Raw genomic sequence first — 24,098 nt, forward strand, 5'->3', positions numbered from 1 at the left:
TTAGTCGACATGAGAAGCTCTAATTTTGCTTCTTAAAGTTGTGTTCTTTTGAAACTTCACATATCCATGCATTTGAAGACAGTTGGTTCCAAAGAACATGAGAACATTCTGAACATAACAGAAGGTAATTTGACAATTTTCCTGAATTGCTCTGCAGTGCAAAAACAAAGCACTATAGAAGGAAAATAACCCTATATTTCTACATTTAAGTGCTATACACAAAGCCAGCTATTTCTTCCCTTTAAAAACATTTTCTGTTATGCCATGCTATCTCAATTGCACAACTCATATGATCTCACTGTGCAATGCAAATAATATATATTCAATGCAAATTAAGACAATAAAACTTTCTTTTCCATGATGCAAAAAAGAGATTGCAATTGGAAACAAGCTCAATTGGCCTGGAATCACTGGAAATAATTTTTCAGGTGTGCCACCCAAGTGATTTTTTTTTTTTGTCAAAGAAATTATTTTATTCATCAAGGATGCATTACATTCGAAAATGACATTAAATATAACAAAAGATTTATATTTCAAATAAATGCTTTTCTTTTGAACTTTCTATTCATCAAGGAATCCTGACGCAAACCTGTAGCAACACAATTGTTTTCAACATTGATAATAATCACAATTTTTCTTTATCAGCAAATCAGTATATTAGAATGATTTCTGAAGATCATGTGACACTGAAGACTGGAGGAATGATGCTGAAAATACAGCTGCGCATCACAGAAATAAATTACATTTTACAATATATCCCTAATAGAAAACAGTTCTTTGGAACTGTAATAATATTGCACAATATTAATGTTTTTACTGTACTTTTGACTAAATAAATGCAGCCTTGGAAAGCAGAAGATACTTCTTTGAAAAATGATCTGTATGACCCCCGAACTTTCTGAACTTGTCAAGCTTTCAAAATGAGCACAGCATGTCAGTGTTAGCTATTTAGATGTAAAACCCCTACAGCATTCCTCTCTCTCCGAGTGAATACACACAGCTGGATATGAAAAATGTCTAGACAGACAAAGCACTCTATTAATTGTGTGTTTGTTTTTGTGTAACTGAAGTATATGCACCTATTTATAAACAATAACTGATTGCAGACTGTTGTTAGCATTCCACAGTGGAAATCTAGCCAGTAGACAAATCAATAATGTTGGCAAAAACATAATCCCAACATAATCAACCAGGAAATGCTTGATCCATTCAGAATCAAGCTACAAATCTGACCTACTTATATTCTCATAAACATCAGTCCTCTCTCTTTCGCTCACCTGGAATGAGATGAGATCTCGCTCAGGTCTCCCATACTCCCATCCGCTGGCGTGTGTCCGGTGGCCAGAGCCGCGCCGTAGCTCTGGGGAAGGTACAACCTGCCGTGGTCCTCCTCCGTGGACCCTTCTTCTGTCAGCTCTGGTGTCCAAGGGTGTCCCGGATCAGACGCCCCGCGGCCCTGGAGCATGACACGGGCCACAGACGCACTGGCGACCCCCGGGGTCATGCTACAGGGTGCAGTGTCAATGCCGCTGTCTGTGGAGGCTCCTTTGATGTAGGTGAGACCCAGCATCTCTGGATCCATCAGGTCCCCGGAGCCGAAGTGCTTCTCATCACTGTTACTGCTGGAGGCGTTGCTGGACAGAGTGTTACTGCTGGAGTGGCTGGAGCTCTTATCGCCGCCCTGCTGGAGGACAACAGATACAAACAGAACATATAATGGGGAACTTTTTTGGCAAGACATTTACTACAGCATGTTTGCTTTCTTTTATAGCAACTATCTAAAAACCAACCAGAATACACATTATTTACATGGGCAAGAACCACATATATTTACATTTATATACACATAGGACAATCTTCATGTTATTCCAGACAGACTGATGATGCACACACACACACACACACACACGCACGCACACACACGCATGCAAACGCACACACACACACACACATATATACATATATCTACATGACATTTTGTGTATGATTACATATTTTATGATCTATAATTCCAATTAGCAGATGGAAAACTGGCCGTATCTGCTGTCATATTCTGTCATGTGACACCTTCTTTAGTCCAAACTAATATCAGGCCAATTTAAATGTACAACAGCACACTGCAAAGACCAGCAAAAATAATTACTGTGAGCGAATGAATAATTCTGTGGCTGATAATGTATGCAAATATGTGCTGTATTCATTAATTAGTGCACAGACAATAGGCGTAATAAATCAAGAGAGCAGAGCCGTGTACATCTCAGCAGAGATGGACAACAGCTTTTTACACAATGCAACCGACATTAGAGATGAAAAGGTTTGTAAGTTATTGATACAGATGGTAGAAGGCAAACACACAATAATTATGAGACTGATCCTGACTTTAAACCTGCTTTCATACAGACTTCCATTAAAGGATCCAACAAACTCATTAATGCAGCTGTAAAACTCATTCCACTTAACGTGGATAATGAAAGGTCCTTTAATCTTTCATGGTTTTCCATGTTTGTTAAAAGCCTGCACAGATACAAACCACCTATAGCGCTTCATTACAGACACACAAATCATTTTCTGTAGATTATAAATCCTCAGGATCTTAAAGTCTTCATAGCAACTGAGAAAATCATTAGAGAACATGCCAGAGGAATAAGCTTTGGAATGAGTTTTAGTAAAATGGTGTAAAACTGATTTGATATGACACTTGATGTGGTCTTAAATGAACTGGAATGAAGACATTATCTGTAAATTTCTTTTTACAGATAATAATTTTTGACAGCTTATCAGAATTCCGTCGATGCACCATAATTTTTGATTCATCATTCGTAACCGTAAAGGGTCTACTTTTATTTTTGTTCACTCACAATATCAACAAATCATTGTGCTTTTATAAAATAAAGAAAACAAACATGACACGCTTTATGCAGTCTGGTCTTGAATAGGAGCGCTTCACAAAAATGAACCAAAACTCAGTGAATACATGCCTCACAGACATGATAAATATATCTATAGAAAGCTTTGAATTAGTACTTAAAATACAACATATATAAAAAACTATTTTATTATAATCATAATCAGTATAGATGCATTTCTTAAAGGCGCATCTAATGAGGAGATGGCAAGCATTGCACATGACCAAATGGCTTGTTGTTTGTCGTGGTAATCAAATCAAAACTTCCCACAGTCCAAATTCTCCCTGATGCTCTGCATGGTCATTGGTCAACTGTCACCTGTATGCTAATGCGTGTGCATATGCATTGCGTAGGCGATATATAATATTTGTAATGGTCTATAATCATTAAAACAGTATTTCATACAGTAGCCTATGTGTGCTCTGCACGTATATGGGCACAATAAAAGGAGAGGCCAAAAATAAAACATTACAAATATTACAAAACATGACATAAAAAGCATTAAAAACACTTGTCTTTGTAAAGTTAAACTGTCTAACAGCGACACCTCATTATCCTGTTCATGTACTTCGTTATCCTGTTTACACCTCAAGCTCTTAATGCGTTGCGTTTCCTTCTTGAGCATCAGTAAATGCTTTGACCTTTTGTAATTGTTATGTATGAGTCCTTCAAATGTCCTCAGAGTGGAAAGATGGATCTCAAAATCATACAGTCACTGCCGAAAAAGATGCTGAAAACCAAAGAAGTGCAGGAGCTGGGGGATTTTTCTGAAGAACAGCAGGAAGTTGAGCTGCTCAGGACCAAAAAGAGACTCATAAACAACTATCACAAAACATTAAAAAAAATTATACCGACTCCAAGCTCAGTGTATAATGTTAAAAAAAAATTATATTTCAGATAAATATTGATCTTTGGATCTTTCTTTTTTATCAAAGAATCCTGATTAAAATATACTCTAAATAATAATAACAATACATGTTTTTTAAGTGGCGAATTAGCATATTAGAATGATTGGAAATGTTATATTCCTCAAGGGGTGTATATATATATATATATATATATATATATATATATATATATATATATATACACACCCCTATACGCACTAGGTCATTTTTTATGCTTATAGGGAATCACACTATTAACTAAAACCAGACTCAATAGCGGAGATGCTGCATATGAAGATTATAATCCAGTCACTTACAGTATGAAGATCATTTCAACAAGGCAGTGTTCTAGGTTTTGGAAGACAATTTATACATTATGGGCCCTATTTTAATGATCTAAACGCAAAGTGTAAAGGGCATGGCGCAGGTGCACTCAGGACATGTCCAAATCCACTTTTGCTATTTTAACGACGGAAAAACGTTTGGCGTGCCCGGGCGCATGGTCTAAACGGGTTGTCCCTATTCTCTTAATAGCCCCAATGCATTTGCTTATTACCTGCGCTGTTCCTTGCATAGCATTGCACTGGGTGTATTATAGGGCCCTATATCTGTATTACAGGAGCCTGTTGTTTCTAGACCCCACTGTCTTGCACCAAACGATCATAATTAACTTTCAGCTGGATGCCGGTGGTCAGATGCTATTATAGGAACAGGCAGTGTGAGATATTGGATATAACTCACATCCAAGGTGAGAGAGAGACAGACGAACGCGAGTGTGTCCCTGATAACAGCACCAAGGGCAGACTGACCTTATCAGCATTCATTCATCACACTGATGCACATGCACACTGACAGCAGCTCTACGGGCCTCGTGTGCCTCCGTCTGAGGGTTTGTCACATCTAGGCTTTCAGCGTACACTGTGTGAACCATAAAGTCGAGCTGGAGAAGTTTCCCAAGCTTATGCTTTCACTTATGCCACCTGATTATATGGTTCATATGTGAAGTGTAAATCTGGCTCACCACATAAAACATGAAGGGAATTCCCATGTTATGAATTCCTCCAGTATTTATAAACATAAAGTTGCATATATAAACAAATGCCTCCTGATGGCTAGCCACTAACCAACTGAAATATAAATAAAGCACATTTTGTCAGCGCTCTTCTGTCCTTTAAATGAACCAGACCTCATAAGCTTCTATACGGCTGTGTGTAGGACAAGCATGATTTTCCCAAATAGGAGATGTTCCTACATCCTTTTGATCCTCAAAATTACCATCAAACAATATGATTTTAAGGGTTAGATTTGTGGCTTTATTAAATCATACTGATTTTATGCCAGTGGTCCTTAACTAATGATTTATATAATACAAAACAAGCATTAAAATAAGCTAAAGCAGATAAAAATCTAAATAAATAAATAAAAATAGGTGAATAACAAATGTTTATTATTTTTTCTTCCCTCAGCCTTGGAAAGCCTGGATATAAAATTATATTGCCATTTTTTTATATAGAATATAATGATTATAATGCTTTCTAATTATTTTAATACTTCCATATTTAGTTTTTATTGTTGTATTTTCATGTAAAATATCTTTCTTTGTAATTTTTATTAGTTAAACTAAATGAGAAATTTAAACTGTTGGCAACTAGTAGATACAAAAACATTAGTTTTTTTTTAAATATATTTTTATTTTATTTTATTGTTTTGCTTAAAGGTATAGTTCATTATAATAAGTGATTATGAGTGCAATATTATTTAAAAATTCATAAACCTACTAGCAAACACGGCGGAGGGTTTATACCAAGTTTAATGGTGTGAAATGCTTGGGCTGATGTATGGCTCTTGGCATGACTTCTACTCTACATGAGTGTTAAGTGGGAATAGTCTTACCCGTGTCAACTTGTTTGGCGAATCCTTGCCTCTTTCCTTCAAAGAGTTGAGGATCTTGGTGGAAGGGACGTGCCACTTCGCCTCTGTGAAGAAAACAGACTGTCTCTATTTCATAGTTTTATAAATATTCATGTCATTTATTCCTGTGATTTCAAAGCTGAATTCCCAGCATATTTACTGCAATCTTCAGTGTCACATGATTCTTCAGAAATCATTCTAATAGGCTGCTTTGCTGCTCAAGAAATATTTATTATTATTATTATTATGTTGAAAACAAACAAATATAATTTTTTCAGGATTCTCTGATGAACAGAAAGTTCAAGCATATTTAAAGCAAATTAATTTCTATCATCCCCCCTAAAAAAAAATGTTATACCGACTCCAAGCTCCGACCAAAAAAAATTATATTTCAAATAAATATTGATCTTTGGATCTTTCTTTTTTTATCAAAGAATCCTGATTAAAATATACTGTAAACAATAATAACAATACATGGTTTTTAAGTGGCGACTCAGAATATTTGAATGATTTCTGAAGACTGGAATTATGATGCTGAAAATACAACTTTGATCACAGGAATAAATTATATTTTAACAAATATTCACATAGAAAGCAGTATTTTATATAATAAAAATATTTGAATTTTAAATAAAATAAATACAGGATTGGTGAGCAGAAGAGAATCCTTTGAAAAACATTAAAAATCTACTTTTGACTGGTAGTTTCCTAATATAATACAGTATTATAAAAATCAAACTAGGGCTGCATGAGAAGATCTGCAGTTTGAAGTATATTTTCAGTCCAGTAACTAATGTCTACCTGACCTTCACCGGTGGGAAAGATCAGTGTGAATGTGTGAATGGCACCTGCAGAGCGTGTCCTCTCCAGAGTCGGCTCTCTCTCGCCGTCTCCCAGCATGCCCTGGGCTTCAGCCGAGCGCTCGTGGAGCACTGGAGACTGACTCCTGCGGACGAGAGCGCTGATTGTTCAGACACAATGACTCCAATCAGACATTTCTTTACCGTCAGTCTTGATTGGATTGATTATGAGAATTAAGAAACATTGGAGATGAATCAAATTCAACAAAGTCTGGTAATAAAATGCATGAAGAAGGAGGGTTTTGTCAATACTGGACGAAACGTGTAAAATCAATGTTTATGACTTTAAATTGAGTACTAATCAGTTTTACTAAATGACTAAATTACCAGTTAGTTTGTCTGGACATTAATCAGGATTCTTATGAATTAATTTCTAAAAACCCAAATTAATCTATGTCAGATGGACAATACGATAAACCCTAAAGTTTATTATAAGATTGAATATAAATATTTATTTTTATTATTTTTACTATAATACCAAATTAAACTATATATTAAATAAACCAATTCTATACTAAATTAATACTAAATTTGAATTTTATATATATTTAATTATTAATTATTAATTGGACCAATATATTAATTCTTAATTAAATGATAATAAACTGAATTAAAACAACAACAAAAAAAGATCAAAAGAATCAATATAATGCTATAAATGTTTTTGTTTGATTTATTAATTTATATGAATTGTACCAATACATGAATGATACATTTAAACTAAAATAAACTAAAAAAACAAATAATATTTGATAAAAATGATCAATATAATGTGACGAATTTACTGATTTATATTAATTGAGCTTTTCATTGAAATCATGTAAATTAATACTAAATTACACTATGATAAATAAACTTGACAAATTACTAAATACTAAAAAAAATATTTTATAATAAAAATGATCAATATAATATTATTAATTATTTGTGATCCATTTGTAGTAATCGCCAAAAAAAAAAAAAAAAAAACATTTAATGGGTCAAAATGATTGATTTTTCTTAAATTTCTTACCTTAAATATATCAAAACTTAATTTTTGATTAGTGATATGCTTTTCTAAGAATTCATTTGGACAACTTTAAAGGATATTTTCTTAATATTTAGATTTTTTTGCCCCCTCTGATTCCAGATTTTCAAATAGTTGTATCTCGACCAAATATTGTCCTCCTAACAAACCAGACATCAATGGAAAGCTTATTTATTCAATTTTCAGATGATGTATAATCCACTTATGGTTTGGTTTTGTGGTCCAGGATCACATATCTCTCTCTCTCTCTCTCTCCAATAACACACACACACACACACACACACACACACATACATATTTAAATGTTATGGAATAATTCTCTGTGAGTGTGTGTTACCCGTCGTATCCCGGCTGCTGGTTCCAGCTGGCGCTTGCGCAGGGTCCCGGGTCGCTGGAGGACGACTGGTTACTGGGTGAGCTGCGGTAATGTTGGGACGCATCTCCTTTACTGCAGGACGAGATCAGAGGCTTCTCAACATCCTGAACGCTCCTGCAGCGAAAGAAACAGACAGAGCAAAAGGGTTTCCAATCAGATCCAGAGGAGTGTGACAACAGCGGAGTTCAGATTTCAACTTAACGTACGAACCGTGGATCAGAGAGAGTCAAGAGAGCAGCATCAGGTGAGCAGGGGAGTTACTTAACCATTACTTTGTCTACCATGACATTCTTATCAATGCTGAGAAAAAAAGAAATCATGAAATAAAATAAAGCACATTTGTGCAAAGAGCCATGGGCAATTATGCAACACACAGTCTCATAATTATTGCAACCATCAATAGTAATAATAATACATATATTTTTCAATATTGTATTTTTAAATGCAGCTCTTCAAGCTGCTTTACAAAGAAACAAGCAATATAATAATAAATAAATAAATAAACAAATAATTAAATAAAATGAATGAAAATACAAATAATGACTATGATTAAAACTACAATTTTTCATATTATTATTTAATGTTATTGGATGATTTATTTAATTTAGATACCAATTTAGATACGGAATAATATTTAATCATAATTATCCTATCTTATTTTATAAATTTATTTATATCCATTGAATGATAATTTTTTTAAATTAATTAATTAGGTCAGTAGATTAATAATAAAAAAAATAAAATTAAAATAAACAAGTAATAATAAATAAATACTCAAAATATTTGGATAATAACAATCATTTATTCATTAAAAAAAACTAATACTGACTAATATGATAAAAAATATCAATATGACTTTATTAACTGATTAATTGACTGATTTATATTAATTGAATTATTAATTTGTACCAATACATTATTATTAAATAAAAATAGAATATATAAATTACATGAATACTAAATAAATAATGAATAATATTTAATAATAACGGTCAATATCCTTTTATTAATACATTTGATCTATATTAATTTATTGAATTATTAATTGGACCAATACATTAATACAAAATTAAATTAAAAATATTCAATCATAAAAATTAACAATATAATCTTTTTAATAACTTTAGCTTGACTTCAAAAACAGTTTTAACATTATTGAAACCTTGTTTTGTGTTAAATATGTTATTGCAGTTAACTATTTCCTGTATTTATTTGACGTGTGGGCAAACTTGCATCTGGGATTTCCATTCATTCAGAAGATGTGCACAGTATGCATACGACAAATATATTAAGTATTATAGTAATATGTTATTCTGAACATAAGTGCATTCCTCACTAACCGCAAGCTATCCACACAAGTCCTTTAACGGCTGTAAATATCTTACATTCATGCATTTATGTATTTACAAGATGCTTTTGTCATTGCATTCAAGGTATACATTATATGACTTCGTGCATGAAAACGTGATAGTTAGTATAAGTGCATCACTAATAAGAGAGTCCAGTGGTGTGGCATTATTGAAGCGTGGCACAGCTCTCTCCACATGCGGTCTCATAGACGAGCCGGGAAAGGTCATCAACGCCGCGAAGGGTTTCCAAGTAAGAGCAAATGACCACATTATAACAAACACTGTTTGAAAGGGATATCGCCTGCATACCAAATACAGGAAGCTGGATTCATGATGATCTGTGTCAGCAGATACAACACAACACTTTCCACCAGCGAGTAAATTATTGGTGCACGCTGAAACTTTTTTTTTTTTGCAATTTACACATCTTTGAATACATTTTCCCTTTATGTTAATCAGGTTTGAGGAATGCAATGCAATGCAATGCAAAAAAAAAAAAAAACAACACAACTTATTTTTCAGTTTGAATCCCTAAAATAATATATATATATATATTCAAGAAGCAATTCTGCACACAATTTTAAGATGTTTTCTAAAGGCATCTCAATTTCGAGAAATTGACTCTTTTGACTGGTTTTGTGTTTCAGGCTCACAAATTATTTTTCGTGCATGCTAACACCCAGACATCTGAATGCATCTGCTTCATTCACAGCTACATTTAGAAAAACACCCTTGGAAAGACACCCGAAAGCATGCATCTCAAACTGAAGTGATACCTGGGTCCGTCCGGGAGCTTCCTGTCGAAAGAGGTGCTGCGTGGGATGGCGGTCTGAGCGTGCTGGAGGATCTGCTGGCACGGCATGCGATCGGGAAGAGGCTGGCCGCTGGAGGGCACACGGTGCCACGTGGTGTTCCTCTTGAAGGGCGTCTTGTACTCGCAGGGCGTTCCTTCACTGTCCAGCTTATACTCCACCATAGGGATGCGGTAGAGCTCTGAACATCCCCTGAGAGACAGAGAGCAGAACTGACGTCAACAGACATTTAGAAGATGCTTATATATATAATTTTTTTTATTTTTATAAAGTGAACACATATGATTCACAATAAAATATCATAATAATCCACATCACTCCAGTTTGCATGTTAGAAAGAAACAAATCCATCATTAAGGCGCTTTAACTTAACTTTAACCTTCATTTCCATTTAAAATATCAGTCCATAATCCATAGTAAGACTTCCTCCAGCGAAAAAAAAGTCCTTCTCCTGTTGTCTCTCACATCATAATCTAGTCAGAAACTAGTTGTTTTGGCTTGTAAACGGTGCTTGATCTGTGCAGATTTCTCTCCTGATTCAGACAAGAAGACTTTTTCACTGGAAGTTATGATGAACTCATATTTTAGATAAAAATGTCTTCACAATGGGTTTGTTTCTTACAAACACGCAGCTTTTCTTTTTACAAGTCATTAACTGATGGACTGGAGTGGTGTGGATTATTGTGATGTTTTTATCAGCTGTTTAGACTCTCATTCTGACGGCACCCATTCACTGCAGTGCATCCACTGATAAGACACTGATGCAATGCTTAATATCTCCAAACCTGATGAACAAACGAACGCATCCTGATCTTGGATGGACTGCAATCCATTTACGATGCATCAAATCTACATTTCTTTTTGTTTTTCACTTTTAAATGCATGGGTTAAAAAACCTAAGACTGTGTCTTAAGAACTATCTACCTTTTTATTTAACTGACTTAAAGTTATGACCAGTTTTTCAGAAATAAACAAACAAAAAAACTGTAGTCTGAGCAGTTTATGCAACCAGCACCTGAACTTTAAAAACTGAACCATATACAAGTGCATATAAATTGTTTTTGTGGCGATACAAGCGATCAAGAAGTTGAGATTTGCTGTAGAAGTATATCTACATGTTCTGCACAGGTTTAAAAAACACGAAGTGAAAGACACTGGAAGTTACTCCCACTCTTCGTCTAAAAATAAGGTGGATACGGGTGCGAGAAGGGAACTAGAAGACACAGAAATGGAGAAGCTGTTTGAGGTGTGTTTTGGGGTTGAAAGAAAAGAGCCCGAGGGTTATAAAAACAGTCTGTTCTACAAAAAGAAAAAAACTTCTGCAATATAACTCTGGAGCTATTGTCTGCATGAAGCTCTTGAGGTGAAGGGTTAACGTTCTCCTCTTCTATTTGCATAAGCAGCCCACAGGCTCGTATCAATTAGATGCAGAAGACAAATCAGACAATGTGATCTCTGCATCGGCTGAAATGTGTAAATTGAGCTGCATTCATCAGCTACTTCCCCATTGCCCTCTGGATATCTCTGACCTCTGCGTCCTCACCAGGCCAGAGAACACTAGACGCTACGCTACGCTTTCTGGCAGGATCTCTCGGCAAGAGCAAGAGCAACGCCAATGCAAAGCATCCTCCAAAGGGATTTTTTTTACCCAGAAATCCTGCTGGAATACATTAAAGAAAAAAGATCAGGAATAAATGAAAAGTCTGTCATCATTTACTCAACCACATGTCGTTCAGATTCTGTATGACTCTCTTCTATGAAAAACAAATAAGATATTTTGCCGTGGGGAATGAGGTTTTTGATCTCCGAAAATGCAAAATAAAAAAGGGAGAAAAAGTGAAAATGAGGAAATATATATATATATATAAAATTACATGCAGTTATTTTTTTAAAGAACTGCACGTATTGTTATAAGTTAACCATCACTAAAAATAAAAATAAACCCATTAAAAAATAATTGTTACTTGAAATATATAACATTTAACTTTATTTCAGTTAGTTGCAAAGGCAACATTACTCAATTTCATCTAGTTTAAGTAAAGTAATTACAACTTGAACTGAACTAATTTAAATAATTTAGTTATAAAAACTAATAAAAATTACTAAAATAAAACAAAATGACTACAATTTTTACATTAAAATTAAATCAGAAAATATAAAAAATTTAAAATAAAAATAAAAACTATAATAGTATCTTATTGCTAAAATAACACTGCTTTAATGTCATGTTTAAAAAAAAATATTGAATTTACTGAAATATAACTAACCCCATATTATTAAAAATTATATATTTCCTCCAAAGTTTTATATATATAACTTTCATTTTTATAATATGTAATATATATATATATATATATATATATATATATATATATATATATATATATACATACATAATTTTTATAATTTTTTATATAATATGTAACACTATTATTAGATTATAGTATTTAAACTATATTAATTTCAAAAACTGAAGAATCACATGGAATTTTTTTTTGTGATAATCAGACCAAAATATAATTCATTTAAAGTCCTTTTTTTCTGGGTTGGATTTCCCCAGCAGTATGCTTTGCATTAGGTTGAATGCAGCGGTGTGTTGAGGTGACTGATGTGAAAAGCTCTTTAGTTCTGGGACTCAAATGACTCTTAAGTGTTTATCAATGAGGAGAAATCAAGGAAAATGCACATGCAAATGCATCCAGACGTGCTGTTGAAACATTAGCCGCAGCTAACAGCATTGGCTCATGTGTTTGAAAAGTCAGTCAGCATCAATGCATCTACAGTACATCACTCACAGACGCAACATAATGAGAACCAGTTGAAAAGAAACGCAAACTACTGACCTGCAATGAATTTGAGTATTTTTCCACACTTTAATGTTGTACTTCTACTATTTACTTCGACTCCCACACAGAACAAAACATTCCCATTTTCCACATCTAAACCTGGAACCTCTGACCTGCGCTGACATGTGGAGAACAATCTACAGCGTGTGAATGCGCCGAGAAACATGAACCCAATTGCATTTTAGTGGAAGCTCTTACAGACTCAGAATGTTGTTTTAGAAACACACTTGATCCCACACGATGAACCAAGAGTTATTCCTAACGTTAATGTTTTTAGCCAAGAAAAAGCATGTTAAGCAAACTTTGAGGGCCAGTTTTCATCAGAGAGCTCATGCATTACGGCAGCGTTCGCACCGCTGCTCTGATTTATAGAGTGATGTTTTCCACTGCAGCCCGCCAAGATCAATCCTCTCACACTACCGCCGTTATAATGGAAAACACGAGTGTGGGATGTAAAGGTAAGATACCAATGAGCCTGCAAAATGCAATAATGACCAGTACTGATTGACATTATATAGCTTGTGAAACACCGTATGGAAAAATGAGCTATATGGGCAACACAAGGCTAAATCGAGCATGCAACATTTCCTGATGCTGAAAAAAATTGCATTAGATATTCAAATTAAAGTATTAATGCATTTTATCAATTAATATATATATATATATATTAATTGATAAAATGCATTAATACTTTAATTAATACTTTAAAAATCTATTTCTTGTATAATATAATTTAATCTAATAATATCTAGATAAAGATTGATAATATATATATACTATATCTACTATAATTATTATTTTTTTATTATAACTATTATTACATTATTATTAATTTATTTTAACTATTATAATAAATGCAATAATAATAAAAAAAAATGATAAAAAGTATAAAGTAAAAAAAATCTAAAATGAAAATGTAAATATATACATTTATGATCATAATGAATGCATTAAAAATTTGGGGTCGGTGAGATTTTTTTTTTTTTTTTTTTTTTATGTTTAGAAATCAATTTATTCAGCAAAGATGCATTAAATTGATCAAAAGTGACCGTATAGGCATTTATAATGATACTAAATATTACAGGTTAAATTTTTCAAATCAAAGAATCCTGAAAATTAAAATGCATTACAGTTTCAACAAAAGGAATCAGCACAACTGTTTCCAACATTGATAATAATCAGAAATGTTTCTTGAGCAGCAAATCAGAATATTAGAATGATTTCAGAAGACTGGATGTTGAAAATTCAGATTAGATCACAGAAATAAATTACATTTTACAATAAATTCAAATAAAATACAGCTATTTTGAATTGTAATAATATTTCACAATTTTACAGTTTTTACTGCATATTTGATCAAATAAATTAAGCCTGGATGAGCAGAAGACGCTTCTTTCAAAAACATAAAAAAATAGTACCACGCCTAAACTTTTGATGGTAGTGTATATAATCAAATAAAACTAAATTTTTACATAAGATCTTCAAATTAAAGTATATTCAAGTAAATAAGCACCATCTGATTCCATCAGTGTAACATCACAGTGCTGGGAAATCAAACCTCCCTCAGACAAAAAAACAAAACAAGGGACTTTCCCATCAAAAACCCTGTTTTTACATCCCCTCTTATTTTAAAGAGCTCATAGATGTCTTTTTATGGTTGTGCAGAATCCAGTCTGAGCTGGTGAAATACGGCTCTAATATTAGCCTAACCCAGAAAATCTATGTCTTTACACTCATAACCCCGCCGTCCTCAAGCTTCTCCATCATTTCTATATGAATCTTTAAACATGCCGCCCATATATCACACTAATGAGGGAAAAAGAGAAACATTTCAGATGTGTCTCCACTTAAAACGACTCTCTCACAGATTGGAAATGCAAACAGCAGGTAAATATTTGGTTTTCAGACTAATCAGCGAGTGTCTGTAATGTTACCAAGCTCTGCTCCTCGACGTCCGTCCTGAAACATGAGACTCGGATGTATATGAGAATCTGGCCGTTTATACTGCGAGTCTTTCCTTAAAGTTCACGTTTATCTGCGTGTGAAGTCCGTACAAATCTGGAGTTCATGCAATTCTAGAAATATTCTGTGGTTGTTTAACTGCACTTCACTTACAATTACATTTACAGCGATGCATTTCCCAGATGTTTTTATTCAAAGCATCTTGCATATATATACATTATGCATTTAATTAGTTCTTGCATTCCCTGAAAATCAAACCCATGACCTTGTGTTTTAAAAAGCAAATGTGCTACAGTAAATCTTTGTTTTAGTGCCTCCCAATCACACATTTAAAGGAATAGTTCACCAAGAAATGAATACTTCCTGAACATTTACTCACTATCAGGCCATCCGAGATGTAGATGAGTTTGTTTGTTCATTAAATTTGGAGAAATGTAGCATTCCATCACTCGCTCAGCAATGGATGTGAATGGGTGCCGTCAGAAACAGTTGATAAAAACATCAGAATGATCCACATGACTCCAGTCCATCAGTGAACATCTGCATCTCTCGAATCAAAATCCTCCCTCATATTTGTTTTGGCTCGTAAACGCTGCTTGATCTATGGAGATTTCTCTCCTGATTTATATCAGAAGACTTCACTGGACGAAGCGTTATTATGGATTATGCACTCATATTTTAGCAAGAAACAACGGTTTGAAGTTAAAAAAGCCGTAATGATGGATCTGTTTATTTCAATAATGCTGCTTTTGGCTTCACAAGACATTAACTGATGGACTGGAGTGCTGTGGATTATTGTGATGTTTTTATCAGCTCTCATTCTGACGGCACCCATTCACTGCAGAGCATCCACTGCTGAACAAGTGATGCAATGCTACATTTCTCCAAAGTTGATGAAGAAACGATCTCATTTACATCAAGTAATTATTCATTTCTGGGTGAACTACTCCATTAAAAAATATTAAATCACTCCGCACTATTATTCTCCTGATATTTCTGACGCACAGAATCTGTTGCCAGGATTATCATTTCTAATGTTGGCGTCCCACATGCAGAAAAACCATGCAGAAAAACAACAACAAGTCATCACCTAGCAACCACTCGGAACCACACGTCAACATTCTAAAAACACTCAGAACCTTAGCAACACCCTGACAACCACCTGACAGCACTGACACACAGTAGCAGCGACTCACTCACTCACACAGTTATCCATTATGAGTCAATCGAGAGTTTCTCACAGATCATTCTTAATTGGTTTAAATGAGAACTACTTGATGGTGAGTCATCATAACACTGAGATGCTCTGCTCTGAAACATGCTTCTGATGCGTGCTGTATGATGACAGATGATCTCGTACTGTATGATCACAGATCACTGTAAGAGGATTTGCTGACCTGTTGCATTGACAGAGCGATGTTTGTATACGATCAGCATGTGTTCACATCTGATATGAATATACAGTACTACAGGCACAGATACAGGGACGACAGAACAAACCTCTAGATTTACGCATGTTTGTGAGCGTTCAGAACGGGGTTCAAACTGTTTAATTAACCTAATTAGACTCAGTTAAATAACTAACAGAAAGAGCAAATGAATAAACCATTCTGTTTTTGATTTTTTTTATGTGTGAAAATTACAAATAAAAATATAAAATAATAAAATAATATGATAATTTCTTTAGGAAATCTGTTCAAATATCACACTAAGTGCAATAGTAAGATTCTAATCCCGAAGAAAGAAATAGCACATTTAAATATGTTTCTTTATAAATAATAATAATAATAATGATAATAATAATAATAATAATAATAATAATAATAATAATAATAATAAATGTACATAAATAATAATAATAATGATAATGTATAAAAATAAATTAAGTATTATTATTCAGAATATATTTAATAATTAAATATATAAATATATTGCAGAAATCATACTTATAACATGATAGATAGATGAAAAATTATACTTATATACAATACAGATTATTATTATTACAATAACTGCAATCTTAGTAATTTATTCTAATAATATAAAAGTAAATGTAATTAAATATATCATTAAAATTAAATATTATTATTATTTAATACAATTGTATTATTAATAAAAACATGTATGATACATAATTTATTTTATAATTTATTCAATAAATACAATCTAACCTACATTTTATTGTAAATGTATAAAAAGAGAAAACGTTTAGGAAAGAACATTCATTTCTCAATGGTTTAAAGCTTGAAACACTCTGATGGCTGATGGGAAGTGACTGATCAGGTGGATCTGTCCTGGTTTAACTGGAGGGACGAGCAGAGTGCAGTGTAGTTTTAACAGATAATAAGAGTGAGATCTCAAAACTCAGACTTCATATCCCATCCAACACAATAAATCATGTGAGTACGACTGAAAACCAGCAGAAAACCTGCTATTAACTTCCATCGTGGGTGATTTATTAAGCTTAAGTAGTCACTTTCATACAGAACTATGAGGTAATAGTGAATATTTAACATCTTCGGTCATGGCGAATAGAATAGAATAGAATACAATAGAATAGAAAAGAGAACATGTAATTGTAACACAGTTCTTTTGTGGGAAGAAAGAGGCAGGAACATATATTGAATAAAGCCCTAACTTTAAGTATTGCATTTTAATAATAATAATAATAATAATAATAATAATAACAACAAATAAATAAATAAATAAATAAATACAATAAATAATGAAAAAGATATAATATAATATAATATAATATAATATAATATAATATAATATAATATAATATAATATAATATAATATAATATAATATAATATAATATAATATAATATAATATAATATAATATAATATAATATATCCGAGCAGCCATGTCCTTCTTCAAGAATAGGTTAAAATCATCTCTTCCATCTTTAATTGAACCTCTAACTCTAGAACTCTCTATTCTAATTATAAAAAAATAAAATAAAAAAAAACCTTGTCCCTTTTAGACTTGCACTCTATTCATTAGCTGCTTTTTTTTCTAAAGAAAAAAAAACACTAGCTTTCTAAACTTTTTGCATTCTATCAGTTTTCTTTTCATTTATTATCACAATTAACAAAAGCAAAGAGAACTCTCACTAGCTTGCTCTATTCTTTTTCTATTCTATCTGTTTCCTTTCTATTTATGACGTTATAAAAAAACACTTGTTATGTGTTCTGGATTTAAGCGGAGACTTGTTATAGTATAGCATTGCTCTTTTGTTGATTGTAATCGCTTCCATTTCTCATTTGTAAGTCGCTTTGGATAAAAGCTTCTGCTAAATGACTAAAATGTACATGTAATATTTTAGAGATCTAGCTTTAAAGGAAAACAACAAGTGGTATGGATGTTAATAGATCAGATCACTGATACCTTCTGGGAGCTCCGTCCTGATACGGCTGGATAATGACCACCTTGACGGAGATGGAGGTGCGCAGCAGGTCGATCATCTGCTCGTGGGTCAGCGTGGCCACCGCCACCTTACAGATCTCCACCAGACGACTGCCCTGACGCAAACCGGCCTTCCAGGCGTATCCGAACGGCTCCACGTCGGCCACGATGCCCTCGAAGTTGACGTGGAAGCCCAGCTGACCGAGACTGTTCCTGCGCAAGGTCATTTCTGTGGTCTCACAGCCGCGCGTGACCATCTGGAGCAAGACAGAGAGAGAAATCAGCCTCAGTCTAGCATCACATGACTTCAGAAAAGCATAACTATTTCCATTGCATTTTTTGAGCTTGAAGGATGGACATGAAACAGCACGGATATTCTTCACACCTGGGTTTGGAAACTTGACGATAGGTAAATAATGGCAGAATTATTTCCAGGTGAACTGTTGCTTTAAGTAGCTCCCATGTGACAGTAACAGGAAGATGAGCCAAAAAAAAAAAAAAGAGATAAAACCAACATCCCACCAGCAACATGTAAATCCAAGCGGGACGGATGCGTGACTGAACGACGTCCTCTCGATCTAAAGAACCCTTCATATGAGAATAAAGACAATGGCAATCCGGGGGAGTTTTTTAGAAAGGAAAAAGCTGATCTGACAGATGCAACCAATCAGAGGAGAGAAAGAAACATCACAGCATTGATTCTTCTGTCCGATGGCAAAAGCAGAAAATATTTAGCATAAAAGATTAAGAAAGCAATGCTTAATACTTTTGCATTAGATCAAATTAATATAATATAATATAATATAATATAATATAATATAATATAATATAATATACATATTATTTCAATTTAAGTAAAAAAAATGTATTAAACTGTAACATTTAAAATTAAATATTAATATAAGATAATGTGACAATATAAAATAATATTAATAAAATGCAATATAATACTTAAATTAATACTGATATTCTTTTGCATTAGATCTAATTAAAATAAAACAGAATTATTAAACAAACCCCTTTCCTTAATATATATAATTAATATTTTTTAACATGGTTTGTTTCAAATTAAAATAATATATAATATTAATATTATTATAAATCATTAAATCATTAAAAATTGTGAAACTAAATTACAATGTATAATACATTTTATTATAAAATTTGTAAAGATTTTATAACACATTTTTATAACAAGAATTCTAAAAATATTCTTTATTATAATTCTATAATTAATATTTACAAATCATTAACAAACCTCTAACCCTAAGCATAGTAAAATGTCCAAAAGATGAATTAAAATAAATGAATTTATAATATAACAAAGAGTTGTTAAACAAACTCCTATCCCTAAGTATTACATTTCCAAAATCAAACAATAAAAAAATGCAATACAATATAAAGTTGTTAAACAATCCCCTAATAAAGTATTAAATAAAACAAAACTTAAATACTTAACCATAAGAATTACACTTTTTAAAATAAATATAAAATTGTAAAATATATATATTAATAAAATATCAAAATATCAAAAATGAAATGGATGAATAAATGGTGCCAGCAATAGCATTTTCATGTGTTTGATTCCCAGCAATGCAAGTCGCTTTGGATAAAAGCATTTGCCAAATGCATGAATGCAAATCTAAGCTCTCTGTCTACACAACATGCACCAGTGAATCACTGACTGTAACACCAGGAACGTGTAGTAAATAGTTTTGATTTCACACTGACTTTTTAAAGCAAACCCAACCTTGTGTTTCCATCAACACACATCATTAGACCGAAAAAACGAGACGCTGAAGCACTGCTGGTCAGTACAATGAATCATTTGACAAAGAACAACAAACACACTCCTAGACAGCAGCTAGAAGCAAAGAAAAGCGTCAAGTGAGCGATCTGCAGTAATCCTCAGAGCGAGGCTAAACTCTGTGTCTTCCCACACGTCTGTGTCTGCGCTGAACGTCTTTAAAAAGAGCAATCTGTTGTGCTGTCTGCTGGAAACACACCATTTTTAACGACTAATTGGAGCTACATTTTTGTCCTTAAAAGTCACAATCCTTAAATTTGACCAAAATTGACATTTTCTACTTGTTTGCCTGTAGCTCAAAATTAGGCAGTTGGGGGCTCGTACGGGATAAGGGGGGAGCTTTGTGAATATTCACAGCCAATTCTGGATAGCATGAATCTGAACCATTGAAATGTGTTTTTTTTGTCTGATTCCAACAAACCATGCATCATGACAATGCTATTGTCTAATGCTATTTAATGCATTCTGACTCATTTACACTGGTAAAGGTAGTTGGGTTCTCATGCTAAACACGACCAAAGTCTCAAAACTACTGTATATGTTTCAAAAAAGAAAGTCAGTGACAGTGCTGCACAGGACATTTCTCACCTGAGAATCAGAGCCAGATTTCAGAGGGGTAAAAATGACTTTAGAAAGACGGCAGCATCAATATACTTTTTGTACATAGAGATTGATTGGTCAATCATTCAAATCTGTTGACTTGAGTAATCTTTGTTGCATTATATGACAGAGGTGACCATTAAAAAAATGGGAAATAGCACTTTGCATGTTTTTTTTCTCCAACGTTTACATGCTGTAACACAATATTTTTTTCCAGTGAAAAAGTAAATCAAACCGGTTTGGAACGACATGAGGATGACTAACATTTTTTAAAATCAATGGCTCAAGAAGGCTGAATTTATTCAATTTAAAATTCAGAAAAAGTAATATTCTGAAACACTATTACAATTTAAAATAAATGTTTTTATGGGAATACATTATAAAGTGACATTTATTCCTGAATTTTCAGCATCATTCCCTCCAGTCTTCAGAGTCACATGATCTTCAGAAATCATTCTGATATGCTGATTTGCTGCTCAAGAAACATTTTTGATTATCAACGTTGAAATCTGAATCTTGAATCTTTTTCGGAACTCTTTGATAAACAGAAATTTTAAAAGAACAGCATTTATTTGAAAATTGCGCTGTCAAACGATTGGTCATGATAAAATAAAAGCATTTGTTTACATAATATATATGTGTGTACTGTGTATATTTATTATTTATATACAAATACATGCATGTATACATTTAAGAAATGTTTTTTTATAAATAAAATATTTATATAATATAAATTATATAAATATATATATATATAAATATATATATATATATATATATATATATACACAAAATTACATAAACAAATAAGCATTATTATTATTATTATTATTATTATTATTACTACTACTTTAGTCACTTTCTAATAAATTAATGCATCAATGCTGGATTAAAAAGTATAAAAATATATAAAAAAAATAATTATATATATTACCGACCCCAAACTTCTGGAATGGTCATATACTAATATTATTATATTACTAGTGCATCAGTTATATTGCAATGATATTTTACAAAATTGCTGCTTTACTGTATTTTTGGTCAAATGAATGCAGCCTTGGTGAACATAAGGGACTTCTTTCAAAAACTCTGAAAAGTAAGCCAAACGTTTTACTGCTAAAATATTTTTTTCCATTTTGGAAATAATTATATATATTGCACTGTAGACACACTAGACTTTGAGCAAATTTCTACAGACATGGCAAAGCAAAGAAATCTGCTCAAAGTCTAGTGTAACTGCAGAGCAAGTGCAAGCAAACAATACTGAAATCACTTCCAGCACCTTTCACTGTTAACTGGCAGCACTTGTAAAGCAGACAGTGGAAGTCAAATAAGAGGGCATGATTAGCATAAGCAGCGAACGCTCCTATCCCGTCCTTGATATTCATTGGCTCATTCCGTATGCAAATGTATCCCGTCCTCCAGGAGCAGCGCTGGATGCTCTGCAGGTACAGGATGTCAGCTCAGATCTTTCTCTCACACACACACACACACACACACACACACACACACACACACACACACCCTCATCCACGCTGACCTGCATTGCTGTGACTTTGAAGGTTTCAGAGACGCTTCATTTAATGAGACTGACCACGATGTCCACAACACAACACAAGCACGGATTAAACACCCAACAAATGACACAAATTCCAGAACTGATGATGTCAATGGTAAGTCAAATATTTATTAGCGTTTTTATTATTTATTATTAATAATCACTTAAGCTTAGAAGTCGGGGTTAGGCAAAATTATGAATGAATAAAAGATACATAAACCTCCAAACCATACATCAATAAAAAGCTTATTTCGAAAAATGTATACTTAAGACTCCAGGGGTCACATATTTACATTTACGCATTTAGCTGACGCTTTTATCTAGTGCCTTCAGGCTAAAATTTTTTACCTAACATGCTCCCTGGGAATCGAACCCACAACCTTGCGCTGCTTACGAAATGCTGTACCAATTGAGCTACAGGAACACATATGAACACAATCCCTCTGGGTCACTAAGCAGGGATGTCTAACCTCCATCAGATCCACTAAGCGCTTAGACAGGTGACACGGGTTTGTTTCATAATGACTCGCGGATGAGAAACATCTGTTCTGGGAGCGTCTCTTCTGATGGCAGTCACGGTCCTCGGTACACAAAGTACCGTTAGGAAATTAGGCCAAAAACAGGAGCGCCGCTAATCCCACTCGCACCCAGCGTACCACAGTAATCCCTGGAGATCCCCACATCACCAAAGCATCCAGGAAACCCAGCTGAGATCATCAGCCACACCATGTTATAGCTTCCTCTGTCTTTCTATGTCCTCGCTGTCGATGAACAAGAAAACCTCATAGTGAACCAAAAGCTCTGTTCCCAAACACAGTGAGCAGTTTACTTAGTCAGCACTTAAAGGCATCATAGGAACACTATCGAAATTCTTACAAATAGTGCAAGTTTGAGATTTTTAATGTATTTTTCTAGACTCATAAATATTTATATATATATTAATAAATATATACTAAATAAATTATTAGTGAATATTTATCTAATAAATATAAATACAAAATTATAATATAAATATTAATCTATTTAGTGCATGTTTTATAATGTATTGTACTAGAATAGTCAGACAATACTACTAATAATTAATATAATACATTAAATAAATAACAAATAATTCTGCTTTTATGAATTACTAAAGACACACACACACACACACACACACATATACAAACATATAAATATGAATAAATAATTTAGTTAAATAAAAAACAAATATTATTCAAATACAAGTAATATGTTAAAGGGATACTCCACCCCATTATGAAAATTTTGTCATTAATCTTGAGAAATGGGAAATGGCATCGAAGAAGCTGCTACAGCCTCCGAAAGCCAAAAACGGAGCGAACCGAGTGTTTTTAAACTCTCTTGGGCATTTACAAGAGCCAACACAGCTCAGGAGCACCGCCAGGAGTAACATACACCCCTCAAACATTCTGGCCATCGATACGACTCCATTCCTCTGAGAAATCTTGTAAGGAGATTATGAAGATTCCTGAAGGCACAGATTTGATCGGGCAGCGCTCTTCACAGGTATGTACATATGTACTGTAAGACAACTAAAACGTTTAATTACAGTCCCTTTAATTTATGATAGAAAACTAAGCCTGAATATCCCCAAAGAAAAGTCATTTAAGGAATAATTAGACTACCCAAGATAACATGAACACAACTGGAGGCCAACTTTCTTCTCCAGCTTAGAGAGGAAAATAATCCGTATGTTTTGATTGAGCCCGATTGGATTTCGATTTAGAAAAAACACTGAATTGAGTAGATAGACATCTGAATGAA

At 33.2% G+C, this 24,098-nt stretch overlaps 1 protein-coding gene across 3 annotated transcripts in view; it reads right to left on the reverse strand.

The window, feature by feature from the left end:
* The window catches only part of LOC128025871 (signal-induced proliferation-associated 1-like protein 2), a 105,001-nt gene that overhangs the window by 18,363 nt on the left and 62,540 nt on the right, over positions 1-24,098 (reverse strand). For 2 of the 3 annotated variants that reach the window (XM_052612447.1, XM_052612448.1), the window contains exons 9-14: positions 18,331-18,605; positions 10,093-10,320; positions 7,929-8,081; positions 6,553-6,650; positions 5,687-5,769; positions 1,278-1,684 (exon numbers count right to left, since the gene is read on the reverse strand). In XM_052612447.1, the coding sequence (XP_052468407.1) occupies positions 1,278-1,684; positions 5,687-5,769; positions 6,553-6,650; positions 7,929-8,081; positions 10,093-10,320; positions 18,331-18,605 (1,244 nt within the window). The remainder of the gene's footprint in view (positions 1-1,277; positions 1,685-5,686; positions 5,770-6,552; positions 6,651-7,928; positions 8,082-10,092; positions 10,321-18,330; positions 18,606-24,098) is intronic. The other variant, XM_052612446.1, reaches the window with a different exon arrangement.

This window comes from Carassius gibelio, chromosome A13 (assembly GCF_023724105.1).
Source record: "Carassius gibelio isolate Cgi1373 ecotype wild population from Czech Republic chromosome A13, carGib1.2-hapl.c, whole genome shotgun sequence".
Lineage (NCBI taxonomy): Eukaryota > Metazoa > Chordata > Actinopteri > Cypriniformes > Cyprinidae > Carassius > Carassius gibelio.